This window comes from Camelina sativa, chromosome 10 (assembly GCF_030686135.1).
Source record: "Camelina sativa cultivar CO46 ecotype springtype chromosome 10, ASM3068613v1".
In the NCBI taxonomy this organism is placed as follows: Eukaryota; Viridiplantae; Streptophyta; class Magnoliopsida; order Brassicales; family Brassicaceae; genus Camelina; species Camelina sativa.
This window is the reverse complement of record NC_141889.1, coordinates 7,441,455-7,456,075: the sequence shown is the minus strand read 5'-3', so window position 1 is coordinate 7,456,075 and position 14,621 is coordinate 7,441,455. Positions and strand designations below refer to the sequence as shown.

Below are 14,621 nucleotides of genomic sequence, written 5' to 3'. Positions count from 1 at the left end.
TATAAAGACATCTTCACCGGTTTCTCAGCTTGATCTGTTCGTTTTTATTATGATTATTGATTTCAAGAGTTGGCCTGCGACTGCGAGCGTTATATATATGACGACGCTGATCTATTGATGAAAATTAAGCATATAGTTATTATGTTGTATTTGTATATTTCTTGGCAGGGGGAAATAAAAGCTAAAAAAAAACATTTGAAGGTTTCCGATAATTCATATAAGGAAGGCTCATGAAAGGTAATGGTTTTTACGCGGAATAACGAGAAGCTTGCAGCTGTAAAGGTTTGTTATTTGTGTTTTGAAAACGTTAGAAGAGTGATTTACATTTTTTACCTTACTAAAATCTAACTCTAACATTAACATGCAGTGCTCATGGCAGACCGACTTATACGGTTATATATATATTTATGACGCTAATTTATAAGTTATCCATTCAAAAGACTCCGTATATAATGAAATCTCGAGACGATAATTCCAGATCATGTAATGGAACTCGTATAACTTCCCGACCACTACTTTTGAGTTGATGTATAAACGCCAAAGGGAATGGTGAGGGTGACATTTTTCTAAAAGAAATATTTTAAACTCGAAACTTGAAAATATATATGACATATTCGGCAAACGGAAAACAAAGTAGATAGTGGGATTTCTTTACGTTTTTAATTATTTATGGTTGAATATATGATTTCCATAATCATAATATATATATACAAACTATCGAAAGTGGAACCCGTATCACGATTTTGGCTTTATTTTATTCGTTGGCTATTAAAATTATAAAGAAGACTAATGATACTATCGCCTGTTCCATTTCGATCCCACACTTTTATGCTTGTTTTTTTTTTAATTCCCCCACTTGGTATTTAGTAATCTAATATTATGTTCTACTTAATTATATAGCCTTCGATGAAAACCTGTAACAGTTTCAAATGTAAAAAGAAAATATACTTATAATATTTGAGGAAATGTACCAATGCAAAAAAAAAAAGTTATAGAAGCGTGAAACCCAGAAAACACAAAATGTATGATTAATAGTCCTTGTTAATAAATTTAGTTTACTCAAATAAAAATAAAAATAATACAGTAATAAACGCCGACTTCATTTTTTTCTTTTTTGGCAGCACGCCGACATCAAATAAACCAAAACCATTACCATTTAGGAGGAGTCTTATCACAATTTCATTACTATTGTATTTGTGATATGAATAATACACATATATATAAATTGACTGGATGTGGTAAAGTATAAATAGAGCTAAACTATAGAGTAGTAGTAGTGTTTGTTTATGTTTTATAATTTGTTCGTTAGTGTGGTTAACTTGTTAGCAAACTATATATGAGTACAAATGGATGACTTAAATTAATAGGTGGAATAGGTTGAATGATTATTCAGCCAATCTTTTATCATTTGAAATAAATAAGTTGGAAATTTTATTTAACACATTCAACCAAAAAAGCTGGAGAAATGAACAAATTATAGAAAAAATTTTATTTAACTCTTTCATCTCATATTTAGTGGATGAATGAGTTGAATGCTATTCAACCAATAAGCATTCAACCAACTTTATTCAATTCATACTTGTTTAACTTATTCATCCCTAATGCAACCATTTCCATCATATATATATATATATATTTTTTTTTATTTTGTTAGTAAAGTATTGGTGTGAAGAGTTAGTTTAGTCAAGAAGCCTAAGCTAAAAATTTTATTGTTAACTACTGATAATCAAGAGCATTGAAACATTTTTCAATCAAAAAAAGAGCATTTGAACATTTAATTAATTTATTTCTATGTTAATTCCAGAACTATGTTTAAGCATAATATATTGAATAATTTTGGAACAGCTGATCCATCTAATTCACCTTGTCAATTCTTTATCAAATTGACGCTTTCTTAATATATATTTTTAATTTATTTTATTTTTGGTCAAACGCTTTCTTAAACTGTAGTATAAAGTAATTCCTAGTTTTATTAATACAAGTGGCAAAATTTTCGAACAGTTCTAATCCATTTTATATTTATAATTTTAATCTTAAATATTTCTTTCTCCTTTTTAGCATAGCTTTTTGTGTGACTCATCTTCTCTTCCAATCAAAAACCGACATAAATAATTTATTTTACCACTGAAAGATTACAAATTCTAGAATAAATGTTCAACTTTATGAAAGAGATGAAAGGAAAAAAAAAACAGAACTAATTTTGGAGATATCACTAGTGTTTATACTATCGTTCATCCTAAATTTGAGTAAACAATTCTTTGATAAAAACAAAAACATTTAATAGAACTAAAACTACAAAATAAGATTAGAAAAGTATATATTGGTAACAACTCTTGATGTTAATTTAGATGGTTTTCTCTTAATAATTGTAGGTTTTTTTAAATACAAACAACATGTTTAACCCAACTTGAAGGATTATAAAATATATATAAACTGAACTAATCCATCAAAATTTAACTAGTGAATCGCACTATAATTCCAAAAAGAATCAGGTAGGCCCAGAATTTGTCTTTTCTCCACTTTTCACAAATTTCCCATTAATAATCCCCAAAAGGCATTACGTAATAATGTTAAATAATTTTTTCCGCTGTATTATTTAATAGTAATAAAAGTTTCACAAGTTTTTCCACACTTGAATAAATAATTTAAGGATTAAAAGCAAATTTTGATTGGTGCATTCCCACCACGAGGGTATGCTGAACGTGTCGTTTAAAGACAGCCGTCGTACTTGACAATGCATAAAAATGCTACAATCTATGCCAATAATATCCACTAATAAGTAATAACAGTACTAATTATGTAATTACACAATTTCTACTTATTTTTTTCTTAATAATTATATTCATATGTCGATTTTTTAAAATGAAATAATAGTATTTTATAGCTGTCGAAATTATGAATGGTGAATAAAATCTCGAGGAATATATTACCAAAACGAAAATAAAGATCTACAAGAATAATAATATTTTAAATATTTGGGACACAGTTGTATTGTGAAGCAGAGAATCGATTCTCAATATATTATCCGAAAAAAATGTTTTTTTTTTTTAATTTTTTTTTAATTTAAATTTTTCAGTTTGTTTGTTTGTTTGTTTGATACTGTGTGATATTATGGAATCAAACACTCTGCCCATTTGACCTTTCTCTCTCTCTCTCTCTCTCTCGCTTCCTTCTCTCTTTCTTCTATCTATCCATATCGGAAACAGATCAATAGAAGAGAATTTGCAGACGCAACGGGAAAAAAATAAATTCCAGAAGCTGCTTTTGGATTATTTAAAAAAAAAAAAAAAATGTGCGAGCCCGATGATAATTCCGGTAGAAACGGCGTCGCTCATCCTCCTTCGTCGAGGTCAAGGGAGCTTCTCATGGATGTTGACGACTTAGATCTTGACGGTTCCTGGCCGTTGGATCAAATCCCTTATTTATCTTCATCGAATCGTATGATTTCTCCGATTTTTGTCTCGTCGTCTTCTGAGCAGCCTTGCTCGCCTCTTTGGGCTTTCTCCGACGGTGGTGGAAACGGTGGTATTCACCATCACGCTAACGGTGGTGGTGGTGATGAGGAGAAGAATAGCTCCGCCTCTGGTGTTCCTTCTTCTTTCCGTCTCGCCGAGTATCCTCTCTTTCTACCGTGTTAGTCTCTTCGCCCAACTTTGAGCTTCATTTCCTTTTTATAGGAATTTAAAGATACATCTTGATCGGAGAATCGATTTTTGAATATTTTGTGATGCTGATGGAATTGTTTTAAGCTTTAATTTAAGCTTTGCTGCTTACGGATTGAACAGAGATTTTTTTTTGTTTTGATTGGATTGATTGATTGATTCTGCGTTTGACTTTGTTTGTCCCTTTTCAAAGTTGCCAAAAATAGCTGAGTTCTATAGACGTAGTGGGTAACAAGTCAAGTTTGTTTCCCGCTAAGTGTTTTGGTACTAAAGTATCTGAAGGTGTAATTTTTTTTGGTAATTGCAGACTCTTCTCCATCAGCAGCTGAGAACACAACAGAGAAACATAACAATAATTTCCAGTTTCCTTCTCCACTGATGAGCCTAGTGCCGCCAGAGAACGCAGACAACTACTGTGTGATCAAAGAGAGGATGACTCAGGCGCTTCGATACTTCAAAGACTCTACCGAACAACACGTTTTGGCTCAGGTCTGGGCTCCTGTGAGAAAGAATGGTCGTGATTTGCTGACGACTTTGGGTCAACCTTTTGTTCTTAATCCTAACGGTAATGGGCTTAATCAATACAGGATGATCTCTCTCACATATATGTTTTCTGTGGATAGTGAAAGTGACATTGAGCTCGGACTCCCTGGTCGAGTTTTCCGTCAGAAATTGCCTGAGTGGACTCCTAATGTTCAGTACTATTCCAGCAAAGAATTCTCCCGCCTCGACCATGCCTTGCACTACAACGTGCGTGGTACACTGGCCCTGCCTGTCTTCAATCCTTCCGGTCAGTCCTGCATAGGTGTTGTCGAACTTATAATGACCTCTGAGAAGATACACTATGCGCCCGAAGTGGACAAAGTTTGCAAAGCCCTTGAGGTTTGTCTCTCTTTCCTCACTACTACACATACTCCACCCTTGCTTATGTTTATCCTTTATCTGAATTGATTCCTAGAACTTGGTGTGCATGGATTAGAGTATTGAGTTACAAGTTTTGCCTTTCTAGCTGCTAGTTGTATTGAGGAATATGTTGTATCCAAATAGTTCTTTCGTTATGTTGTATCCAAATAGTTCTTTGTTTTTTTTCGTACAGAGCACTATATTTCTAGTTCCTTATAATGATAACAAGCTTTGGTAATTTTGTCAGGCGGTAAATCTGAAAAGCTCGGAAATACTTGATCACCAAACCACTCAGGTTAGCTACATTATCATTTTGTGGATTACTAATCACCAATTTAAGCACCGGTTTTCACTGTTTTTAGTGAACTTGGTATTCACAGATATGCAATGAGAGTCGCCAAAACGCCCTTGCTGAGATTCTGGAAGTGCTTACAGTTGTATGTGAGACCCATAACTTGCCTCTTGCTCAGACTTGGGTTCCTTGCCAGCACGGGAGCGTTCTTGCCAATGGTGGCGGTCTAAAGAAAAACTGCACCAGCTTTGACGGTAGCTGCATGGGCCAAATCTGCATGTCTACAACCGACATGGCCTGCTATGTCGTGGATGCTCACGTCTGGGGTTTTAGAGATGCCTGTCTTGAACACCATCTCCAGAAAGGTCAGGGAGTCGCTGGACGAGCTTTTCTCAATGGTGGTTCGTGTTTCTGCAGAGACATCACCAAGTTCTGCAAAACGCAGTACCCATTGGTCCATTATGCGCTCATGTTCAAGTTAACTACTTGTTTTGCAATCTCTCTCCAGAGCTCTTACACGGGCGACGACAGTTACATTCTTGAATTCTTTCTTCCTTCGAGTATAACAGAAGACCAAGAGCAAGATTCGTTGTTGGGTTCTATTTTGGTGACAATGAAAGAACATTTTCAGAGTCTTCGGGTTGCATCTGGGGTTGACTTTGGTGAAGACGATGACAAATTGTCTTTTGAGATCATCCAAGCATTACCGGACAAGAAGATCCATTCAAAAATAGAATCAATTCGAGTTCCCTTTTCTGGTTCTAAGTCAAATGCGATAGAGACACGGTTGATTCCTCAGCCTGCGGTTCAGTCTTCTGATCCAGTCAAAGAGAATATAAACGTGGCCACTGTTAATGGTGTGGTTAAGGAGAAGAAGAAAACAGAGAAAAAACGTGGAAAGACTGAGAAAACGATCAGTCTGGATGTACTTCAGCAGTATTTTACCGGAAGTCTCAAAGACGCTGCAAAGAGTCTTGGAGGTATTTTATATCTATGAACTGTTTTCATGTTTTGGTTATAGTTACTAGCTAGATATATTTCAACTGAACTCTAAATTGTTCTTTTCTCAGTTTGCCCGACGACAATGAAGCGAATCTGCAGACAACACGGAATCTCGCGGTGGCCATCAAGGAAGATCAAGAAAGTGAATCGTTCAATCACAAAACTGAAACGAGTCATTGAATCTGTTCAAGGCACTGATGGAGGCCTCGACCTGACTTCCATGGCCGTTAGTTCCATCCCGTGGACACATGGTCAAACATCAGCACAGCCACTAAATTCACCTAGTGGCTCCAAACCGCCCGAGGTACCAAACACCAACAATTCACCTAACCACTGGTCAAGTGATCACAGTCCCCACGAGCCAAATGGTTCTCCCGAGTTACCAAGCAACGGTCACAAGCGGTCACGAACGGTGGATGAGAGCGCTGGGACCCCGACCTCTCACGGCTCATGTGACGGAAACCAATTAGATGAAGCTAAAGTCCCGAACCAAGATCCGCTATTCACGGTTGGTGAATCACCGGGGCTCTTTTTTCCACCTTATTCTAGAGATCATGATGTATCCGCAGCATCATTTTCAATGCCAAACAGGCTTCTTGGTTCTATAGACCATTTCCGAGGAATGCTCATCGAAGACGCTGGAAGTTCTAAAGATCTGAGAAATCTCTGCTCCACTACCGCATTCGACGATAAGTTTCCAGACTCAAACTGGATGAACAATGATAATAATAACAACAACAATGTATACGCTCCCCCAAAGGAAGAGGCCATTGCAAATGTTACACGCGAACCATCAGGCTCGGAAACGAGAACGGTAACAATCAAAGCAAGCTACAAAGATGACATTATAAGGTTCAGGATATCCTCAGGTTCGGGTATAATGGAATTGAAGGATGAAGTGGCGAAGAGGCTGAAACTTGATGCAGGTACATTCGATATCAAGTATCTTGATGATGATAACGAATGGGTTCTGATTGCTTGTGATGCTGATCTTCAAGAATGTCTCGAGATCCCTAGATCCTCCCGCACTAATATTGTAAGGCTCTTAGTTCATGATGTAACGACAAATCTCGGGAGCTCCTGCGAGAGCACCGGAGAATTGTGACCCGAGGTAATTCATTCCAACACTTTTTGTGAATAAATTTTTTGAAATTTTTTTTTACTGTTTAGGGTTTGTTTTTATTGTTCTTGGGTTTCGGTTGAGTCAGAAGCAAGAATGTGTTTGGGGGATAAAAGTGTAAAAAAAAACATTTGTTTGTAACTTTGTAACTGTAAGAAGGAGAGTGAGGTTAGAAGTAAATCTTAGTTGTAAACTAACTCCATTATGAGTTTTTTTTGCTTCTTCAAATTTAAAACAAGAATCAAAGACAAGGCTTGTTAAAGAAAAGCCGAAATTTTGCATGTGTTGATATGAAAGGTTTCTGTTTTCTAAATGACTAAAATTATGCCATATGCTGCGATCAGATGTCAATAAAAACTACAAATAGTTTTTAGGAAAAATACAATATTGTCTCAATTCTCAAAATTATAAGAATAAATAATATTGGTCACAATAGTAATCAAAAGAATCCCAAAAACCATAATATTGGTCACAACAAAAACTTCAAAAACAACGACAAAAGAAATGCGCATCCAGGGAATCGAACCCCGGTCAGTACCGTGGGAGGGTACTATGATACCACTACACCAGATGCGCTGAATACTTGTGCATTTTCAAAATTCAAAACCGTCAACACAAAATTTTCTTCTCTCCTCCTCTCTAAAACGAATCAACGAATTTGACCCCTTCCCACGATCGGATTCGGGAAGCTATGGACAAAAGCATCAGCATCACCTCCAATGTTAGCACGACGACTTCTATAGAGAAGATCGATCACGCGGCGAGCTGGATCAGCGCCACCGTCATCTCCGCTTTCTTTTCCTCTCTCGAACGCTGCGCCTGCGTCAATCTCTCCACCTCTCATGATGATGATGAAGACGACGACAACGACGAGGCTCACCACCGTCCTCTTGCTCTCTCCGCCGCTCCTCATCAACACGACATTGTTTAGCTCTGTTCTTCTTCTTTTTTATCCTCTGGTGCAAAATAACAATTTACTCCTCTCGTCATTTGGTATGAATTTGTAATTTCTTGATTTTTAATACAATGTCTAAAGTGTGTAATGCTATTGATGCCTGAATGAGAATTTGATTAATTGCGTGTTTGAATCATTAGATATGTTTTCATCATTTTGTATTTACATCACCATTTTTTTTTTTTTTTTTTTGGTTTTAATGTGAAGAACAATGCATCATTTTTTTGAAGTGTTCTTGTGAATAATTTCTTGATCTAAATTTCATTTCTGGTTTTTCCTGTAACAAACCAAGACGTATCAAGTTTCGTTAGTTCAATGCAACCGATAAAATGTGATTATTGGTCACGTCTCTATGGCCTTTTTGGTTGGTAAAGAAGATTTCAACGTCTTAGAACGAACGTCGTGTTTAATTGAAACTGCCCCCATTTGTTTCCTTAGCTTTTAATTCAGTTGTTTCCTCCATACAGAGAATATGTTGTTTAAACGTCTTTGTCATGTAAATGTAATAATAGGACCATATGATATGAGGATCTCATTATTATCTCTTTCTCTTCGATCACATCTTGGATTTATGCTTTGGGTGCGTATCATTATTTTCGTTTTACTGTTTAAAGAACAAAAACAATTAACTAACTACTCACTTGTTTTTATATTAACAAGAATATATTTTTACGAAGTTCATTACACAACAAAAGTAGCACGCATTCACATTCTCCAAGTTTCATCATTTGTTTTATTATTTATTAAGAAAAAAAGTTTCTAGTATTTGTGTACGGGTTTAGGCACGCCTCCTCTCATTAAGCTCTCTCTATCTTTTTCTTAATTATTAAACCTACTAACCACTTTTGTGACAGAGATTTTTTAGAACACACTCTGAAGCGTGTCACTTTATCCTCGTGATAGATTTTTAATTTGTGCTACTTTATTAAAGTTGGGGGGTTCTATTTTGAGAAAAAATCTTGTTTTCTGATAAGTTCGTATTGAAATCAACCTCTTTGGAAACTTGATCTTCTTCTTTTTTTTGGCCATGTTGGAAGCTTGATCTCTTTTCTTTGGTGAAGTTGGAAACTTGATCTTTTATAAGAAAGAAAGAAAGGTCCACCAATTCCCAAAGTAAGAAAGTAAAAAATCTAAAATCGTTATCATCTTGAGACAACCAATAAGAATGATGCATCCGAGTCAGCCAAAGGGTTTAATAGTAAGTAGTCTTCATTCCCCAATTATATTCATACTCGTTTCTTTTTGGTATGCGATATCCTAAGAAGAAGAACCCTAGTCAAACTCCTACATATGGCAATGAAATCATTCAAACGTAACGCTAATCCAATCATTTCCATACACATAAATAAACCCTTCTTATCGTTATCTTCTCTTTGCAATTCCTTATTCTCTTTTCCTTCCTTCATAGATCTTAAACGACAAGGGTTCACTCTGTTCTTCCTCCTCCTCTGTTTCTCTTTGACAACTTCTTCCATGGTGGAATCACACACAGACTCGGACTCAGGTCCTGTAGTCCCAACAACCCCACTCGTCACTTTCCTCCAGCACGTGCAGCTCACGGCATTTCGTTCCTACCCTAAAAAACAAAGCGCTGATCCCAAATCCTACATCGATCTATCTCTCAAACGCCCCTACACTCTCTCCACCATTGAATCAGCCTTTGAAGATCTCACGAGCGAGTCAGATGACATGTCAGTGCCAGTGGAGAAACTTGAAAGGTTTGTTAAACAATACTTTGACGGCGCAGGGGAGGATATGTTGCACCACGAACCAGTGGATTTCGTCTCAGATCCCTCCGGGTACCTCTCCAACGTGGAGAACGAAAAAGTCAGAGACTGGGCGCGTGAGGTACACTGTCTCTGGAGAAACCTGAGCTGCAGAGTCTCTGATTCCGTTAGAGAGTCTCCTGGCCGGCACACGCTTCTACCGTTGCCGGAACCGGTTATCATTCCCGGTTCGAGATTTAGAGAAGTGTATTACTGGGATTCTTACTGGGTCATCAAGTCAGTGTTTCCAACTTTCAAAATCACAATTTAATGCTTTTTGTTTTTTTTATAATATATCATTGATTCCTCTCCTTTTCACTTTACGTGTTGACTACGAAACAAGAGCTCACGTGTCACCGTCTTGTAACATGTGCTTTTTGCACGTGCAGAGGGCTTATGACGAGTCAAATGTTCACTACGGCCAAAGGATTAGTGACGAATCTGATGTCACTCGTGGAGACTTATGGTTACGCTTTGAACGGCGCTAGAGCTTATTACACTAACAGAAGGTAACAAAGATTCTTGTCTTTATTTGCCTATAACGAATAAAAATTATGTTTATATGTTTAATTATATTGTTGTTACAAGCCAACCACCTCTATTGAGCTCAATGGTCTATGAGATTTATAATGTAACCAAAGATGAAGAACTTGTGAGGAAAGCTATCCCTGTGCTTCTCAAAGAGTACGAGTTTTGGAACTCAGGTTAGTTAGATGGTTAGATCTATAATACTGTTTATAGCTTAGTTAATTAGCTCTTAGATTTTTAATTTTTGGTTATGTTATCTTCTTTGTAGGAAAACATAAAGTGGTGATTCGAGACGCTAGTGGTTGTGATCACGTTTTAAGCCGTTATTATGCTATGTGGAATATGCCGCGGCCTGAATCCTCTGTTTTCGTATGTTTCTTGTCTCTTTGCAAACAGTTATTCTGATTTTTATTTTGAGAAAAAACTGTTGAGTCTCTTTCCCTATGTGTAATAACCACAGGATGAAGAATCCGCTTCGGGGTTCTCGACTTTATTAGAGAAACAACGTTTCCATCGAGATATAGCCACAGCTGCTGAATCAGGATGTGATTTCACCACGCGATGGATGAGGTTCAGTTACTTAACAAACTGATTAAGATTACTTGATATGTTTCTACTTTTTCGCTTATATTTACTCTCAAAATAATAATGCATGCAGGAATCCTCCTAATTTCACAACGATGGCTACAACATCAGTTGTACCTGTTGATCTCAACGTCTTTCTTCTTAAGGTCTCCACTTTTCTTGAATCCTAATTCTCTTCGATAACGGTTCTTGTACTTTAGTAAGCATTGTATGTGATTTATTTAACTGTAGATGGAACTCGATATTGCATTCTTGATGGAGATTTCCGGGGATAAAAACGGGTCAGACCGTTTTGTGAAAGCATCAAAAGCGAGAGAGAAAGCGTTTGAAACCGTGTTTTGGAACGAGAAAGCAGGACAGTGGCTAGATTACTGGCTTTCCTCCAATGGTGATGTAAGTTACATAACCTTCAGTTACAATTTTCTAATAGTATGTTGTTGATGAGAAAGCATTTGAGAGCGTGTTGTGTGTCTTCAGGAGACTGAGACATGGAAAGCTGAGAACCAGAACACCAATGTTTTTGCATCTAACTTTGCTCCAATATGGATTAATTCCTTCAATTCAGGTTACTATATCTACTTGTATATATATGCACACATTTGTATAGAGTGTATATGAACGTTTTGTCTTGTGTAACATGTAGATGAAAATCTGGTCAAGAAAGTTGTGAAAGCTCTTAAGAACTCAGGGCTCATAGCTCCCGCTGGAATCCTCTCATCTTTGACAGATTCTGGACAACAATGGTAAGTGAAGTATGTGATTTTAATTCCCACTTGAATCTTACTTGATAAAGCATCTTGTCTCTTAAGATTTGGTTTCATTGGAACAGGGATTATCCGAATGGATGGGCACCACAACAAGAAATGATCGTTACAGGGCTAGCGAGATCGAGTTCAAAGGAAGCAAAAGAGATGGCAGAGGAGATTGCAAGGAGATGGATCAGAAGCAACTATCTTGTTTACAAGAAAAGTGGGACTGTGCATGAGAAGCTCAATGTTACAGAGCTTGGTGAATATGGTGGTGGAGGAGAATATAAGCCACAGGTAAAACAAACAAAAAACATTCTTCTTCAATTTTCTTTTCATTTAGGGTAGTGAATTGAGGGAAGCGTTTCCAATAATGTTTTTGACTTTAATTTATGTTCCAAAAATTTGCAGACGGGATTTGGATGGTCGAACGGGGTTATATTAGCATTCCTGGAGGAGTTTGGATGGCCCTCTCACCTCAGCATTGAACCCTAGAATAAATACTTTCTATTAAACCTTATATCTAAAGGAATTAACCACCTTATTTTAAAATAAAACTTTATGATACTGGTAAATCTAAATGTAGTTTCTTTTGTTGTGGATCATTTGGGGTTTTATGTCAGACTGTTATGTATATAGAGTTCCAAATGTATTATGATGCAAAATATATGAACCAATTAAACATATAATGGTACACGAAAACACTGGTGGATTCAGTTGGTTAACACGTGTGAATAATGACAAAAGCCAAATTTTAATTACTCAATATTTTGAATAAAATTAACACTTTCATAATCTCTTCTCTGCCTAAACCACTTGATAGATTCTTTGAATGATGGACAAACTAACTTCACTTTTCGTGTCCTCCTTGAAAACTAAATTCATAAGGATATCAAATTTCTTTTCTCCAATATCAAGCGTTAATATTCAAAATAAAAACCCTATACCAAAAAAAAACTTTTATGTAATATATATATTAAAGGAAAATAGATGGCTAACTACATGAAATATAGGTGAATACATGGTCACACATACTAATTATATTATTGTATACTCAACTACACGAAGTATATGTATTACATGGTCACATGCATTAACTATATAACGTCATGTGTTCAACACCATAGACATACAATCTGGTATACTGATTGATTAATTCCGGTGAAGACCGGTGTTGACTCCGGCTTTGACCAAAAAAATATTAAATCATTTATGGTTTTTATTAATGAAAAAATATTCCATTCAATAACTAATTATTTTTATATATTTCCTAAATATATCTTAAATGTAAACTAGAGAACCCAAACCTTAAAAATTTTCTAAAAATTAATTTAATATATTGTAAATGTGTTAAAAAGGGTAAAAATGAAAATGTTCATATGTTAAAAGTAAATATTGTGAATTTTTTTTGTTGTTGTTTATATGTTAATTCAATATCTAAAGATATTTTTAAATATATTTCCTAAATATATCCTAAATGTAATATAGAGAACCCAAACCTTAAAAAAAATTTCTAAAAATTAATTTAACATATTGTAATTATGTAAAAGAGAGTAAAAATAAAAATGTTCGTATGTTAAAAGTAAATATTGTTAATTTTTTGTTGTTTATATGTTATTTTAAGTATGTAAATTTTAAAGTAAAGAGTGTATAATTTTTTATATAACATTTACCATGCAAAATTTAGAGTAAAGAGTCATATACTCAACATTTTGCATATTATTTTCTAATGAAAGTAGTTGAATTTGATTTTCTTGATTTTGTAGTAATTAAATAATCTGATTATGGGAGATATGTATATATATATATCTTGAAAATAATTATAAATTGTTGTTATATCTTGAAAATCATTATAAATAATTTTATATTTGAATATTATTATAAATGAATTTTTTATCTTGAAAATAATTATAAATGATATTTATTTAACTATTTACTTTAGCTTGAAAAATAAAAAGTAATTAATTATAGGATTGAATATATTAGAGATATATAAAAAAAATATTTGGATATTGAATAGAAAAATTCTTTTAATCATGAAAACCCATAAATAATTTACTATAATAATTTTTTTTTAATATAGAATTTTTTTTAAGTGTTGGTCAAAGCCGGAGTCAACGTTGGTCTTCGCCGGAGTCAACATCGGTCTTCGCCGGAGTCAATTGACCGGTGTAATAAATTATATGTCTATGATGTTGACCGCATAACATCATATAGTTCATGCATGTGGCCATGTAATACATATACTTTATGTAGTTAAATATACAATAGTATACTTGGCATGTGTAACTATGTATTCACCAATAGTTCGTGTAGCTAACCATCTTTTTTCCTATATTAAATGGAAGAGATTTGCCTAAAATAGACTTATAGAGACGTGAAAACCTACAAGCCAATGTAATCGAAATATAAAACCTTATTTGTCAAATTTCTTACTCAATAAATCAAATTCAAATGGCTTTCTACCAAAAAAAAAATGTAATTATATTTTTGAAAAAATGAAAAGGAAAGACTAAAGGGGGAATATAAGCCAATACATCTAAGAGAGATTTAAAACAATAAGAACAGAAACGCATAACGAATGTTATTGAAAATTTGTTCAGCTTACACTCATAAGTATATTGTTTTCTGACTTAAAACTCACATATATATATATATATATATATATATATTATATTTAAAGAAGAAGCAAAAACCAACAATGTGTAGGGTTTAAAATATGCAAAACTCATAATTTGGTGCAAGGAAGGGCCGAGCAAAAGAGTGGCAATCATTGAAGAAGTTGTCCTCTTCTTTTTATTTTTAAACACCTTTTAAATTGTTTTTTTAATAATTCATCCCAGTTTGATCCCATCTAAGCATTTGCAATATTGCATTGTATAATTCCACAAGTTAATCCATATTAAACAATTATAATACTTTTATTTTTGTTTAAAGGAATTTTCTAATGTTTGGCTTTGATGTCACTTTTAACGGCAGTAATTCCTTGTAGATAGAAAAAGTAAAAAGTGATAGACATACAGTGACAAAAACCATATCCGAACCATAAAGAGCTTCTTCAA

General features: G+C 34.7%; 3 protein-coding genes and 1 non-coding gene across 6 annotated transcripts; 3 read left to right on the top strand and 1 right to left on the bottom strand.

The window, feature by feature from the left end:
- Nucleotides 1-2,936: 2,936 nt before the first annotated feature.
- LOC104717881 (protein NLP7) lies at nt 2,937-7,159 on the top strand. Of its 2 annotated transcripts, XM_087470678.1 has the most exons (6): nt 3,088-3,633; nt 3,970-4,151; nt 4,286-4,544; nt 4,813-4,860; nt 4,946-5,837; nt 5,928-7,159. In XM_087470678.1, the coding sequence occupies exons 3-6, from the start codon at nt 4,485-4,487 to the stop codon at nt 6,962-6,964; spliced, it is 2,037 nt and encodes a 678-aa protein (XP_087326804.1). In that variant the 5' UTR covers nt 3,088-3,633; nt 3,970-4,151; nt 4,286-4,484; the 3' UTR covers nt 6,965-7,159. The 2 variants fall into 2 exon arrangements, with proteins under 2 accessions (XP_010433823.2, XP_087326804.1); XM_010435521.3 differs by having other exon boundaries at nt 2,937-3,633; nt 3,970-4,544.
- A 325-nt stretch (nt 7,160-7,484) lies between these two features.
- Nucleotides 7,485-7,555, bottom strand: TRNAG-CCC (transfer RNA glycine (anticodon CCC)). The gene has a single exon. It is a non-coding gene; the product is annotated as a tRNA-Gly (tRNA).
- Nucleotides 7,528-8,070, top strand: LOC104717882 (uncharacterized). The gene has a single exon (XM_010435522.3). The coding sequence runs from the start codon at nt 7,671-7,673 to the stop codon at nt 7,908-7,910; it is 240 nt and encodes a 79-aa protein (XP_010433824.1). The 5' UTR covers nt 7,528-7,670; the 3' UTR covers nt 7,911-8,070.
- Nucleotides 8,071-8,702: 632 nt separating this feature from the next.
- LOC104731058 (trehalase) lies at nt 8,703-12,243 on the top strand. 2 transcript variants are annotated; one of them, XM_010435520.3, is made up of 12 exons: nt 8,703-9,132; nt 9,343-9,937; nt 10,090-10,209; nt 10,289-10,404; nt 10,497-10,597; nt 10,689-10,798; nt 10,887-10,959; nt 11,045-11,206; nt 11,291-11,378; nt 11,457-11,556; nt 11,643-11,856; nt 11,971-12,243. In XM_010435520.3, exons 2-12 carry the CDS (start codon nt 9,408-9,410, stop codon nt 12,052-12,054), a joined length of 1,698 nt encoding a protein of 565 aa, XP_010433822.2. In that variant the 5' UTR covers nt 8,703-9,132; nt 9,343-9,407; the 3' UTR covers nt 12,055-12,243. The 2 variants fall into 2 exon arrangements, with proteins under 2 accessions (XP_010433822.2, XP_010433821.2); XM_010435519.2 differs by lacking the exon at nt 8,703-9,132 and having other exon boundaries at nt 9,162-9,937.
- The last annotated feature ends 2,378 nt before the right edge of the window (nt 12,244-14,621 follow it).